At 41.3% G+C, this 15,526-nt stretch overlaps 2 protein-coding genes across 3 annotated transcripts in view; both read right to left on the bottom strand.

The window, feature by feature from the left end:
- The window catches only part of LOC134864295 (scavenger receptor cysteine-rich type 1 protein M130-like), a 33,838-nt gene extending 33,449 nt beyond the window's left edge, over positions 1-389 (bottom strand). The window contains exon 1 of the mRNA XM_063883148.1: positions 199-389. Coding sequence (XP_063739218.1) covers positions 199-322 — 124 coding nt within the window. The 5' untranslated portion in view covers positions 323-389. The remainder of the gene's footprint in view (positions 1-198) is intronic.
- A 2,079-nt stretch (positions 390-2,468) lies between these two features.
- ndufs8a (NADH:ubiquinone oxidoreductase core subunit S8a) lies at positions 2,469-9,196 on the bottom strand. Of its 2 annotated transcripts, none has more exons than XM_063884392.1 (8): positions 8,986-9,196; positions 8,115-8,170; positions 7,731-7,796; positions 5,620-5,709; positions 5,344-5,452; positions 5,129-5,192; positions 4,920-5,048; positions 2,469-3,019 (listed from the first exon to the last, which is right to left on the bottom strand). In XM_063884392.1, the coding sequence occupies exons 2-8, from the start codon at positions 8,155-8,157 to the stop codon at positions 2,888-2,890; spliced, it is 633 nt and encodes a 210-aa protein (XP_063740462.1). In that variant the 5' UTR covers positions 8,158-8,170; positions 8,986-9,196; the 3' UTR covers positions 2,469-2,887. The 2 variants fall into 2 exon arrangements, with proteins under 2 accessions (XP_063740462.1, XP_063740463.1); XM_063884393.1 differs by lacking the exon at positions 8,986-9,196 and adding an exon at positions 8,722-8,911.
- Positions 9,197-15,526: the final 6,330 nt, after the last annotated feature.

Raw genomic sequence — 15,526 nt, 5'->3', positions numbered from 1 at the left:
ACTGATAATGCTGAAGTGGTCTCTTCATTTTTTCTGAGGCTGTATAGTTATGCTTCTTAATGAATACTAAGCTATCTTTGGCTCTCTACTTGCTGTAACGGCGAAAATGTCCCCCCTGTGGGACGAATAAAGGTATTTCGATCAAAGACAGAACTGAAAGCTGAATGCCTCTGCTTGAAACCAGTCAGCGGTACTCACCAGACGTGCTGCTCACATGCTTTTCTTCTGGATTCAGACTCGAGATATCTGTCATCTGCAGAGCAAAATACCCAAACGCTGCTAACGACCATCTGAAAATGAGACTATGCTTGATCCAGTCCATTTCAAATTGTGCTCTGGTTTCATGTAAACAGAAATGTGACCTTCTTTCAGTTGTGGCTGCTCGCTCCATGAACACACTGCACTCTGCACTCTTTAAAGCACAGGTTTATTTGTAAGTAGTCCCTGCAGCCTATCAGAGGCCGCACAAACATGACCAGCATACTCTGAAGGTCACTAAAGGTCAACTGTGGCTGGACACTGTATAACACATTAACAGTACAGTATGTAAACAGACCTGGAAAGCATTTTGTAATTCAGTTTGAAATACTATATCAAAAAACAAATATTATAATTACAGTCCCATCTGTGACAGGACAGGAGTGTTGCCAAATGTTCCTGTGAGGTGAGATGTGACCCGCTTCACCTCAGACTGAAGTCCAAACTTTATCTTGAGCTTTTTGCTCATCACATAAAGGGAAACAAAGGGGGAGAGATCTCTTGGAGTGTGTTATCTAATGAATGCACGAGGAAAGCATTAGAGAATCAGTACTCATACCGATCCAACAGCTCAACACACCGTCAACATAGCTTTACATTTCAACAATGACATCATTTAACCTGTGAGTATGCTAGACTCAAAATAATATATTCATTTTTATTGCGTGAACATTCTGTAAGATTAAAAAACACAAGGTTTTTAATCAAGCTGGCTCAAACTGAAACGTAATCTGAAGTGCAGCTGACCATGACATGAAGCTGCTGATGCTGTGGGCTCAGCATGTTCTACATGGTATTATTCAGAGCAGAGTTACTGTTCAGTAAGTTCATGTCATTTCACATTTGGAAAAACTAAACATGGGGAGATCAACCCAACTGTGCCTCTAAAAGCTACAGGCAATAACTACATTAAAGAGAACGCAACATGAGTTCCTCATATGTAAACATACACAGTGTACTGACAACCCCACAGAGGTAGACCGGTGAAGATCTGTGCGAGGCGTCCAGAACTGTACGGCAGTTTGAAGCAAGCTGTGAACACATTGCATTTCATCACCTTTTATTGACATGGTGAACTTGTTAGCTGAAGGTTAGTGTTGGTCTCTCACCATGTCTGCTGTTTGCTGAGTAGGAAACGTCTAGTGATTTTCAGAGTTCTTTGTAAAAAAAATCTAGAAAAAAGTACATTACTCAGATTCTTCTCGCCATCTAGAAAGGAGAATCTTCAGAACATGTCCCTAAGTCTGTGCTGATTTCTTAGGATTATAAATATCTATTTTTTGTAATTCTTTCCAAATAATGTTACCAAATCAGTCAGTTCTCAAGGTCTCTGAGCCTTTTCTGTAACTTGTATTTTGTAGAGCTAAACTTGTTTCATTTACCCATTAGAAAACATTGCACTAAGAATCAGAATCAGACACTTTATTGTCATTACATAGTACAAGTACTTGGCAACAAAACGTAGTTTTGCATCTGACCAGAAGTGCAAAACAGCAAGTGCAAGTATCTGCATTATATACATAAATGAATATAAATAATTATAAATAGACTATAGACAGGCGAGGTATGTACAGTATGTGCAGTATAGATACATATGTAGAATGATGTGAGCAGGAGCTTTTTGCTCATCACAAAGGGAAACAAAGGGGGAGAGATCTCTTGGAGTGTGTTATCTAATGAATGCACGAGGAGAGCATTACAGAATCAGTACTCACACTGATCCAACAGCTCAACACAGCGTCAACATAGCTTTACATTTCAACAATGACATCATTTAACCTGTGAGTATGCTAGACTCAAAATAATATATCCATTTTCAGATATATTAAGTATGTGCTTATATAGATATGTTAATACAATAAAAAATGTATACGATTATTTATACATAGGTGTATGCTGGTGGGTAGTGGGTGATCGGGGGGCAGAGTTCAGCCTGTGGAAGAAACTGTTCCTGAACCTGCTGGTCTTGGATCGGAGGCTCCTGAAGTGCCTCCCTGATGGTAAAAGGGTGAACAGTTTGTTTGCAGGATGAGCAGTGCCTTTGACGAACATGCATGCTCTCTGCAAACACTAAGTCAACCCCCCGCCCCCCAAACAGCAGTCACAGTTGGGCTCTCAGAGGAGGGTCTGATCAGGTTGGAGACCTTTTCCTTTCGTGGACTGTTGGACATTTAGTTTGCAAAGTAAAGAAGAACAATTGACACAATTACTATTTTCCACTTAATTTTATTTTTTGAGTCAGGGTGGAAACAGCCAAAAACCTCTGCACTGACAACCAAGATCATAACAATAACTCACGTATACTTGTGTGGGACATCAGCAGTCTGTCAGTGTACAGCACTGACACTGCCACAGCTCCAAACCCCCCCCCACACAAAGGACTGGACCATGCTGAGGTATCACAGAGACAGCCATTTTATAATAAATATGCAATCTAAACAATGACATGATAAAACTGGAGACATATCAAAGTATATTTATCACGAGGGGCTGGCATGTTGACGTTTGTGTGAAATAAAAGATGCTCTGCAAACCAGATTCCAACCCTGAGCTCACCAACAGCCGAGTCTGTCTTCTTACAGTATGTACAGAATGAATATATGAGTGCGAGTGACCGGGGGGGGGGGTTCTATCGGTAAAGGTAATCAGCTTGTATGTTGGCAGCTATCTCTGCCTCCCACTTGTCTCCGTTGTTGAGGAGCTTCTCCTTGTTGTACAGCAGTTCTTCGTGAGTTTCAGTGGAAAACTCAAAGTTAGGACCCTGAAGAAAGAGGGGGGAGATGGATCAGATAAAATCGGCTTTGTCTTGCATGTCAAACAAACAACAACAGATCCAAAGTTACGATTTCCTTCACTTTTACTTCAATAAAAGAATGGTACGGTATAATATCAAAAGTAAAAGAAGTGACTGTAGAGGCTGCATTTCAAAATAAAACTCTGACAAGCCAAGTCAACCCCAGTGTTAGCTGCTGCATCCCCTACTGATTTAAATGAAACCCTAAATCCACTCAGATCATCCATCTCCAATGACATTATGAAATTGTTTGTCTGATCATAAGTCAGGCTCCCAATTAAAAAAATGCACAATTTTCTTAATTCTCAACCATATAGGTTGTTCTCATTTATATGCAAGTCATTTTTTTCCATGGAACATATAATTATCAAAAACATCTAGAAAACCTCTGAAAGAGCACCGTGTCGCTCACAGCCGGTCAGCACATTCCAATGAAAAACTATGTCTATTTCAATGTGTGCGTCTGATTCATTAAGGTCACAGTGTTATGGACTTAAAGGTCCCCTATTATGCAAAATGCATTTTTTGCTGTCTTTAATACAGGAATATGTGTCCCCGGTGTGTAAGGAGACTCTCAAAGTGTCAGAAAAAACAGCCCTCTCTCTTTTCCTCCTTACCCACATCTCTAAAAACGGGGGTACAAACGAGCTGATCCAGATTTGCTTCGGTTATGACGTCATAACTGAAATGTGGGCCGGCTTTACATTGAACTCCTGGCAACGTCCCGCCCACGTGACACGTCCCAACCTATCGTCCCCCATGTACAGTCGCTAGCTGAATACCCTCTGCAGCACCTCTGTGTGTGTGTTCATCAGGATGTCTGCAGGAGGGACTTAGAGTTGTTGTTTATATAATACATATAATGTCTCTGTTCTAGTGGTAAACTCTGAGAAGTGTTTCAGAGATAATGCTGGATGTGGTTTGGAACATCATATGGGGTTTAATCATGGCAGCGTTTAGCTGAGTTTCTCCGTTAGAAACTTCTCTCTTCAGAGGAGAGATCATGATGCTCCAAAGGGGCGTGGCCAGCAGCAGCTTAGCCCAAATTTAAAGTGACACAGAATCAGCACTTTCGAAAACGGGGCTGAAACAGAGGGATAGCCAACATGCTAAAACGCATGATCCGTTTGGTATTTTGAGCAAAACACGTCAGAAACATGTTTTTTTATATATTTGAGACCTATAATATATGCCATAAAAGAGCATAATAGGAGACCTTTAATGTGTAAAATAATAAGGAAGGAGTTGATACTTTGGGTCAATTACCCCCCAAATCTGCTGTTTTCCCTGGCCTTCCCTAGAAAGGTGTAGTTTGTCAACATGCTTTGTCTACATTGTACTGGACGCAGCCATGGTATTAAATCCACTTTAATTTGGGATTGAATTAACATAAAGAAAATAATACCGTTTCTCCTGATTGTGTGCACAGAGGCAAGGTCATGTTACCAGAATTGTAGTAGCTTTTTTTCAGGTCGTTGGTGGCTACCTGCCTGGGGAATCTTTAGGTCAACGGTTCAAGTCCAAGTGCTACTGAGGTGTCCCTGAGCAAGGCACTGTTCCCTACCCTGCTCCCTGAGCACTGTACATATGGCAGCCCACTGCTCCTAACACTAGGATGGGTCATTCTATAATTCTGATTTATCAATAGCAGCGAACGTCCAAGATTGTCAATACCAACTCAATATCATGGTAATACACAAAAACAGACTTTTAAAGCGTCCTTGGGTTTTGTAAAAGGTGCTACATAAATCCAAGTAATTCATATCTTTTAAAGGACTTTCCCACAACCATGCGATCTGTGACATCACAAACCGTATAAACATGCTGACACCCTGTGAGTCACACATCATCAGGATCATACACGCACCTCTACGATGGCGTCCACAGGACACGCCTCCTGACAGAAGCCGCAGTAGATGCATTTGGTCATGTCGATGTCATAGCGAGTGGTCCTCCTGCTGCCGTCGCCACGGGTCTCTGCTTCGATGGTGATAGCCTGCACACACAAATGGTCAGAAACAAAGAGCCGCGCTGACAGAGCTCTTCTTTGATCTGCGTGTGTTTGTGTGTGTGTACCTGTGCAGGGCAGATGGCTTCACACAGCTTGCAGGCGATGCAGCGCTCCTCTCCTGAAGGATACCTGGTGTAGCATCATCACAAACACTGTGTTAAGGTGTGATATAGACTGACTCCAAAGACAAATTCTAAGCTTTGGCCATTATACTTAACAAATTCAATCCATCATAAACGAGACACTTATGACCCAGAAAGAAATGAGTGGTCATCCTCACCTGCGCAGTGCGTGTTCTCCTCTGAAGCGGGGGGACAGTGGCCCCTTCTCAAAGGGGTAGTTGATGGTGGCAGGTTCTCTGAACAGGTAGCTCATCGTCATGCCAAGACCTGGCAACAAAACACAATCCGTCATGTTTGAGTGAGAAGAGAACATCTGTCAAACAGACACACACAGGTCACAGGGACGGATCGCAGAGCTCCAGCTCCATCCCATCACTTGTACACGCTTTAAACATCATATGAAACATTTTGAAAGATGACCATGGTGAGCTTACCTCTGAAGAGCTCCGTCCACAGCAGCGTCTGAGCCGCTCGGTCTGTGATGGACTTCATGTCCGTGGGGATGTCTTTGGCATTGACATACTCTGCACACACAAACACAACAGGTGAGCTGCTTATACTGTAAGGGATCAAACAGATGACTATGTGATATATCAACATGTATAAGTGCATATTACAAAAGATTAAATCACTTCCATCAACCTTTCGCTTTTTCATTACCAAAAGATAAGTTTTTTCGGTTACTGTGATTTAGATTATTTTACATTATCATTCCCCATTTTTACTCCCTTGAGGACATAAGGAAACTTTTATGTCACGGAGTCCTAGCCGCTCTGCAGCTGCAGAAAGCATCATTTGTTTTTTTAAGTTTAAAGCTTTTCTGCATTAACTCCTCTATCGCCTTTACATCCATACAGTAACTGCACATCAGTCTTTCACAAATCTCTTGTGGCTGAACCTCTTGTGCGATCAACAAATGACTTTCTCTCATTCTCTCCCCTTTGTAGTTTGCCTGGAGCACTTTTTGTTTGCATCTACATGCCCAGTGAGATCTATCAAATATTTGAAAAAAATAAAAAGCTTCCCTAAAATACACAGACATTTTATTCTGAGAGATTTGAGTCAGTATGTGCTGGTTATTATCATTTTAGAAGACGCAACGGAGAAACTGCATATCTCAATTTATGATTTCACTATACGATACCATTGAAAATGATAAATGATCACATTGAAGTATTGCCCTAGCTCCTTCGCATTTATTCTGGCTCTGAAGGAGAAGACCTTCAGAAACAAATCAGGATGCTATATGCTAAACTAAGGACAAGACCAAGTGAAACAGCTTTATTACGATTTGAAAAATGTGCAAAATAACAATCGGTGACTTGTCTCATCAGACGCTTCGTATGGAACATAATTGTGTGGAATTGGATAAAAATGTTTTATTATTAGATAAAAGACATTCTGTAATCTGCTTGTCCTGCTGCTAATCTTGTGTAATCTCCAGATTCATGCTTTCTCTTGCCATATTACAATATTGCATATCTCTCAAGGTAACATGATTTGTGCAGACGGGGGAGGAGAGTGATTTTGTACAATTAGGATAAGTAAGATCTCTGGTTGTGCTTACCAGCCATTTGCATTTTTTTGTCCGCTTTTTCTAAATGAAAGATGAGCAAAATTCTGCAGTAAAAGTATTTTTTACTTTTGTTATACCACAAAGTACACATTTGTGTGATTTTGGATATCGCTAAATAAATCCCTGTATAAATTCAGAAGGGTATTTAACCCTCTGAGACCCACATTAGGACATTTCCGATTGTGTATATTTTTGTTTTTTGCCTTGTAAATTATAATTTTTTTCAGTATTATCTAGTTTTACACATCCCAGAAATCAGCAAAGCTCGGGTAATGTTAAACGTCACTCATTAAAGACTTCTATACAGTATAATAGGGGATATTTGCCCATAAAACAAAAACGATTCTAGAAACGCACCTTGAATTTTTAACGTATTACATAAAAACAGAACTGCTAACCATAATATTGAAAAAAACATTCAACGCAGAAAGTTGCCCACATTTGTTGGGATTGTGCCAGAAGTGATTAGAAGCTTCTAATGTCTTCTATTCGTGATTTAGGCCCGTTCTCATGAACAGTGTTTTTTTGCCAGAATTTTTTCTCTTAACATGTCTAACATGATATATATCATGGCACTTACTGTCCACAGTCACACAAAGGGGCACCTGCCATGCTTTGAACCAGAACTTAAAATGTGTAAGAATTAAAAAGACTTTTCCAACAACCCTGAAGCTTCTGTTTTAAAAATACTTTTTTTGTTATTTTTACAAGCAAGGCCCAGCCTGGAAATATGAAGATGAATTATTAAAGGATATTTTAAATAACTTTTGGCTTTAAAAAACACACACATTCACTTTATAAAGTGTTTCTGCTCTTTTGTCTAATGATGAACAAACCATTATTAATTGTGAATAGTTCATGTTCCTGCTGACCAATCAGAGAGAGGAGAAGCAGTGGTGAACATGGTAACAGCCACACACACATCAGTGACAACAAAACAACACAAGGAGCTGTGTTACTGTTACTTACTGAAGCCTTCTCTTTGTGAGGACATGCTGAAAGACCTCATTAGATTATGGCTGGCCACAAAAGTGCCTGAAAGGAAAGATACATGAAGAGGTGAATAATCATTTAGATCTCACTGACTAGACAACTGAAGATACTACAGTGTGTTTCACAACATGCCACTGTGACAAAGGCTCAACTTCCTGTCTATGGCCCTTTGCTTACACTTTACATACACAATTTATAAACCAAAATGGATTATACTATTGACACATCTATATTACTTTATGATTATACAACTTGAGTTGTGTCATTTCAAAACTATATCATGTATTTATTTAAGTTATAGTTGAACTATTATCATGCTGGTGGCACTGGTAATATTTCTTTTAAGGGGCTGACACTCACCTGGCCTTGACACAGAGTAAAGTGAACGCAGTGTTGCAGCCATCACGTCTTCAACGCTGAAATCACAACATGACGGATCAGAAACCGTTCAGAAAAAGCGTGGAAGCATTATCCTATCATTATATAAATGATATATATAATATTTGAAGCATAACAGTTTCTACGTGTTAGAGCTTAACAGTCTCTCTCTTCTCCCAGATGTCTGTCAGAATCCAAATAGACAGCTAAAGTGACATTGTTCTGCACTGTGTTATCATCAGAACCCTGGTGTTTACCGTTACTGCAGCCTTTAGTCCGAAGGATAATCCAGCTATCCTAAACACTCACTAAAAAAAGACCCTCATAAACATGTCCTGCTCTGTACGATGATGTAACCTGAGCGTTTCTCTGCTGCTAATGTCATAGCATTGTCTAGTTTTGTACAAAAACATACTCTGAGGCACAGAACTCTAGATACACTTTAACCGGGAGTCATTGACCTAAGTTTACCCTGATGCAAATATTGCTAGCTAACTAATGTAGCATGTCCCATGGTTAGCTGATGTAAGTCTATAGTATTTCGCAAAGCACGCACAGAAGAACCCAGTTACACCTGGCATATACTCACAGCAGTTCTTTGGGCAATAACAGGTCAGAATGTGAGTTTAATCACACTGTTAGTGAGTGGAGAGTGAAGCTCAGCGGTTAGCTAACATCGACGTTACAAGCGAGAGCCCATACTGTCAAGGACTTTCGCTCAGAGGTCGTGTAAGGTGAATGAAGGGTAATTATAATCATTTCAATACAAAAAATAAAACATTGACAATTAGATTTTTCTTTAAATTCGATTTAAAAGAAATAACAGTATGCATTTTAATTGGTTTGAACTTACCGAAATGTTGCTATTTGGCCTTCTAAACCAGAACAGCGGACGATTTGCGGAACGGACCCTGCGTGTACAGGATGTTGCTCAACGTAATGACGTCACTTCCTCTACGGCTCTTCGTGTTGCAGTACAACTGACGTCTCCTGGAGCTGGTTAAAGTTTACAGTCCCCGATATGTCAGTCCTTCTTCTTCTTCTTCTTATATATTTGATTGGCGGTTGGCAAACAACTTTTTAGCAGCATTACCGCCATCTACCGTATTGGAGTGTGAGTCTGGGCGAAAATGCTCTAATCTAGAAAATAAATAAATGAATAAAATAAAATAAAATAAAAAATAAATAAATAAAAGGAGGTATTATATCCTTTTAATCAGTCCTGTGGCTTCTAGATATTGGAAAAGGTACTTAAAGCACATCTGACTTGAGCTCTTCTGCAGAATTGTTTTCCTGCTTAACTGCACACTTTCAGAATCTAGTCCAAGGATGAGTTGCTGCCTCTCCTGGTCAAACCTAACACAATGCTCTAATACATGCTCCACGGTCTCAGTAGCACCACATACACTACACTTTCCGTCTGCATGCTTTTTAAAAACAAATAGCGTACTGTTCAGACCAGAATGCCCAAACCTCATCCTTGATATAATGTCCTCCTCTTTGGTGGATCTTGCTGTTGGTCTAGCATGACCAACCACCCCTTGGATGGCAAAGTACATTCTCCCAGTAGCTGCACCACTCCACTCACTCTGCCAGATCTCCCTGGACTTTGCCTTAACAAGTGTTTTTATCTCTGACTTGCTGTGGGCTATTTCTAAGGTGACCTCAGGGATCACACATGCTTTCTTAGCGTACGTATCCGCCAACTCATTCCCTCTTATCCCAAAGTGTGCTGGTACCCATAGGAAGCTGATATCAGTGCCTGTACTTATAATTCCATTCACCACCTGTGCAATTTCTAAAACAATGTCCTGTCTGGACTCCGACATGTTACTCTCAATACTCATTAAGGCAGAAGCAGAATCTGAGGCAATTAGCACTCCACTCCTTGGTCTATTCCCCTCTATCCAGGTCAGAGCAGTGAGGATGGCAACTAGTTCTGCGGTGTATACTGCAAGATCATTGTTTATCCTTTCGTTTTTGCACACCTTAATCTCTGGTATTACAAATGCCACACCCACTTTCCCGTCAGTTGATTTTGAAGCGTCTGTAAAAAACACCAGTTTATTCTTGTACTGAGCTCTGATATGGCACTCAACCATTTCTTTGCTGAACTCCTCCTGCTTCTTCAACTCTAGAAGCATTAAATCTATTACAGGTTCCTTTAACAGCCATGGTGGTACAACTGTATATGTGGTAGCTGGACACAGAGTAAGTTCCTGTAGGCCCAGAGCCTCTGCCTTTTGAGGAACCACCCACCCAAAGCTTCTACCTGGTTTATCTTTCTCCTGGCAGTGAGTTAACACAGGTAGACTGATGTGACCTTCCCTTTGCCCTCTGAGGTTAGCCCAATAGACTAAGGCCAGCTGATCTCTCCTTATATGCAGTGGCATTTCCCCCATCTCTACCTGTATAGCATTAACAGGAGTCGACTTCATTGCTCCACAACATAGTCTTAGGGCTTTGTACTGAATAACATCCAGTTTTGCCAGGAGCGTCTTAGATGCAGATCTGTAAGCCACACATCCATAGTCAAATACAGCCCTAATAATGCTGATGTATATCGTTCTCAAGGCTGACCTGTTGGCTCCCCAGTCCACCCCTTTCAGACAGCGCATGACATTCAGTACCTTTTTACATTTCTCAATCATTTTTTGCACGTGCACAGACCAGGTTAATCTCTTATCTAACCACAGGCCTAGATATTTAAAAAAGTTTACTCTCTCTAGCTCAGCGCCTGATAACTTCAGCTTCAAACCCGTGGGAATGTTCCTTCTGGTAAAAAACAAGGTTTTAGTTTTATCAATAGATATTCTAAATCCCCATTCTAGGGCCCACGCTTGGACATGGTCTACTGCCTGCTGCATTTTACGCACAATGAAATCCACATTTCTCCCCCTTATCCACATTGCACCATCATCTGCAAACAGAGCAACATGGACAGATTCCTGCACCTCTTTAAAGACATCATTAATCATGATCAGGAACAATATCGGGCTGATAATGCTTCCTTGCGGAGTGCCGTTTTCCACTGTATATTCACTGCTGAGCTCTTCATTAATTTTGACCGTGATTCTCCTGCCTGATAGGAAATCCTTGACCCACTGAAATATTCTACCCTTGATACCCATCTGCCTGAGTTTAATTAGGAGTCCCTCTCTCCAGACCATATCATAAGCCTTCTCAATATCAAAGAATACTGTCAGTACTGTCTCCTTGTTAACTTGAGCTTTCCTAATTGAGTCTTCTAAGGCCACTACTGGGTCCATGGTGCCCCTTCTCTGCCTAAATCCACTCTGGTAGCTGTGCAACATATTTCTCTTTTCCAACCAGTAAACCAACCTGTCATTCACCATTCTTTCCATTACTTTACCCAACTGTGAGGTCAGCGCTATAGGTCTATAGTTTGATGGCATCTTTGCATCTTTCCCAGGCTTCCTAATAGGGATTATAACAGACAGCTTCCATTCAGCTGGAATAACTCCCTCCACCCACACCTTATTGATTAAACCCAAAACCACCTCTTTCCCCTTATCAGTCAACTTCTCCAACATACTGTAGCAGATCTCATCCCTTCCTGGGGTGGACCTACCCACTTTCTTTAACGCCCTATTCAGTTCACTCAGTCTAAAGGGCGTATTTAGCGCATCCTCCTCCCCCATCTCTTCCTCTAACATATGCCTGTAGCGATCTATTGTGATTTCTCTTCCTCTTGCCTCAATGGGAGTAAGATTCCCTGAACTGTGTACCTGTACCAGCGATTTAGCAATGGCCTCTGCCTTATCCTTACTGCCTACAATAACTCTGTCCTCTACCATCATTATTGGATATTCCAGCTCTCTCCTAATGCCTCTCATTTTTTTAATCATTCCCCATACATTCCCTATTGGGGTAGTTCTGTCCAAAGTTTCACAAAATGCTTTCCAGTACTCTCTCTTAGATTTTTTAACTGTATACCTCACTACCGCTTGACACTGCTTGTACTTTATCAAAGTCTCAAAGTTCAAAGTTTTCTTTAAAATTCTAAAGGCTTTGTTGCGCTCCTTGATAGCCTTCCTGCACTCTTTGGACCACCAAGGCACTATCTTTCTTACCTTACCTGGCCCATTTTTAGGGATAGCACTCTCGGCTGCCCTGATTACACCATTGGTGACTGTCCTACACATGCTCTCAACACAACCCCCTGCTGTAATATTCATTAAGTTGCGCTCACTAGACTCTGAGAAGGTTTCCCAGTCTGCTTCCCTTAACTTCCATTTCCCTTTCCTCACCACCTGTTCTCGTATTACTTCTACCTCAATCACAACTACTACTGGAAAGTGATCACTACCCACTGTGCTGTCCAGTACCTCCCAGTTGCACCTGACTGCTAAAGTTTGAGAGACTATTGTGAGGTCAATAGCAGAGCCAGTTCCCTTTGCTACGTCTATTCGTGTGTGCGAGCCATCATTTAAACATACAAGCCCCACCTCGTCCAGAAACTCTTCCACAATGCCACCATTTGCATCATTTTTATCCCCCCACAGTGTGCTGTGAGCATTGAAATCCCCACACCATATTACCTTGTCACCCAGCCCCTCCCAGATCGCCACTAATTGCTCCATCTGAATTTGCTTACATGGGTTGTAGTAGTTTACAATGCTCACACTGCCCTCTTTAGTCCATACTTCTACACATAAAACCTCCAACTCCACACTTTTCCTCAGTTCCCTGAACTGAACTCCATTTTTTACAAAGGTGACACACCCCCCACCACCACAACTCCCCACCCTGTCTCTCCTAATGCTTGTGAACCCTTTAATTACAAAGTCTAGATGACTCTTTAGCCAGGACTCCTGAACACAAATAACATCTGGCACCTTGCTTAGCTCTTGGATAAAACCTTTAAACTCTTGCCCATTCGCAATAAGACTTCTGGCGTTCCATTGCAAAACCACTAAATCGGTTTTAATACTGGCGGAGAAGGAGTTAACTCTAGGGACTCGCTCAGATACAGGGCGTGGTTTATCTTATCCTGAGTCACCTCAAGACTCAGGAACTTACTTGCAGCTTTGACTATTACCCTTATTTTCTCATTCTTGGATTTTAGCCCCTCAGTACAATTGATCACGTACGCTATGAAAAGCACAAGCTGCTCCGAACTAAGGCTCGCATCACCCTGTTTTCGCACCGCTTCAAACTTTTCACGCTGCCCTTTATCTCTGTCTACCTCTTTCACAGCATCAGCGTAGGAAAGATTTGTTGTGGCTCTGACCTGCTGCACATTCGCAGCCCTTTTCCTCACTGGACAGCCACCATAGGCGGCTGAGTGATCCCCCCCACAGTTACAGCATTTCCTTACTACCCCCTCACCACACTGACCGTAATCGTGGTTACCCCCACACTTTCCGCATCTCTGCCTCCCGCTGCAGTTAGCCGCTATGTGACCATATCTTTGGCACTTAAAGCACCTCATCGGAGGAGGTATGAATTCACGCACTTTGAAGCTCATATAACCAATCATCACTTTCTCAGGAATGCGTAGTTCTTTAAACCCCAGCAACAGAGAAGTACTCTCAACCTTTTCCCCATTTCGCTTAGCCAGCAGTCTTTTAATAGTCAACACTGTTCCTCCTTTAATATTCTTTTTGATTTCCTCCAAGTTTTCACTCAGCGCCACTCCTGTAATCACTCCTCTGGCTCCACGCTCTCCAAACTTCCTCACCTCTGCTATTTCCTTTTGACACACCACCTGGGCTTTCATAACTTTATCCCTCTGAGCTGCATCTTTGCATGTAACTAGTAGGGACCCATCAAACATCACACTCGCCTGTACAATTTCTCCCCAAGACTTCTTCAAACCCGCTGTTAAGCGGACCAAGCCAACCTCCCTAATGTTGTGGCCCTCCTTGAATTTCACAATCAACTTCAAATCAGTTGCAGGATCCTGTACGATTCTCCTTCTAACGTCCCTGCTCTTTCCACATTCTTCTTCCTCATCACGGTCTTTCCTCTTATTTTCCTCTTTACTTCCCGCTACACCACCCCACTGAGTGCTAGGTCTACCTCCATTACCTCTACCCCTACCTCCACTACCTACTCCACGTAAGTCTTCGCTAATCATGAATACTTCCGAGGACAGAAAGTCCTCTTCCATATCATCCTCCATGCCCTACCACTAGACTTGCCCAGACTCAGTCACAATCGGTTTATGCCAAATGTTGCTCCTGGTCGTGAACTACGAAGTACCTCATGTGACCATATGTCAGTCCTGTTGCTCACACAGCTTCTTCTACCTTTTCCACTCCCCCTCAGGACACCACATTACATTCTTCAGTCCAGCTCTTGTTAGCCCTATGTTACGTGTCCCTTCTATCTGGTACATATTTCCCCCCCAAGATCTCTGTGACTCCGACTCCCGCTTCAAAACCCATCTCTTCTCACCTGCCTACCCATAGCCCCCCTCCATCAATCCATACCCAGTGATCGTCTTTGTTTGTCCTTATTGGTTTGTACTCCCCCAGCCCCAACCCCAACCCTCCCTCATATTGTAAAGCGAGTCAGAGAAAAGCGCTATATAAAAACAATGTATTATTATTGTTGTTGTTGTTGTTGTTGTTGTTATCAGAAATGTGGAAAAAAAATACATATGGGTCAATTCAGAATTGTGGGTACATTTTGAGTTTAGACAAGAGTGAAAAAAAAGAGTTTTTTTCTGTATTTTTTTCTTTCATTTCTCAGAGAGAATACTTTATATTTTACTCTTCCAGTATTTGCCACGCTTAATCATGTAAGAATTTTAATATTTTAACAGATAATCGGTGAACTAAGAGTAAAATCTGTCAACTCTGTTATGGACAAAGTGGGTTGAATATTTATTGTACTAAAATGCAATACATGTTTAAATGATGTCTTCCCTGAGAGAACATTTGTCCCTATATCAATTAATTAAAACTTAAGCTTTCTAGGATTAATATTATTTTTTCAGGAGTTAAAACACTGAGACGTTTCATTGAAAAGTTGCCAAGGGCCCTTTCATTTTCTCATAATTATAGATTTAAAAATTAATCAAATGCTTAGAAATGTCCTGTAATGAGTAAGTTAGTCATGACACATCTTCTGTTTTTTTGTTGACAATAAAATGCATTTAATTGTCTTTTTTTTTTTAACAAAACATAGGACAACAGAGTTGACGTGACTCGAACAGAGTTGACATAACAGAGTTGACACACCATGAACTAAAGTCCAAACCAGTAACATTGCAATTTTAAAAACTTGTCTTTAAAAAATGTGAAGACATTTTACATGACTGGTAGCAACATCTATAAAGTTGTACATTTTAAGTTGTAAATTTGTTTACATTGTCAATATCACAAAATCACAATATAACGAACCCCCTCCACCCCCAACCCACT

The sequence above is a fragment of the Eleginops maclovinus genome, chromosome 5, assembly GCF_036324505.1.
Source record: "Eleginops maclovinus isolate JMC-PN-2008 ecotype Puerto Natales chromosome 5, JC_Emac_rtc_rv5, whole genome shotgun sequence".
Lineage (NCBI taxonomy): Eukaryota > Metazoa > Chordata > Actinopteri > Perciformes > Eleginopidae > Eleginops > Eleginops maclovinus.
Note: the sequence above shows the minus strand (reverse complement) of the source record. Positions and strands in the feature narration are given on the sequence as shown.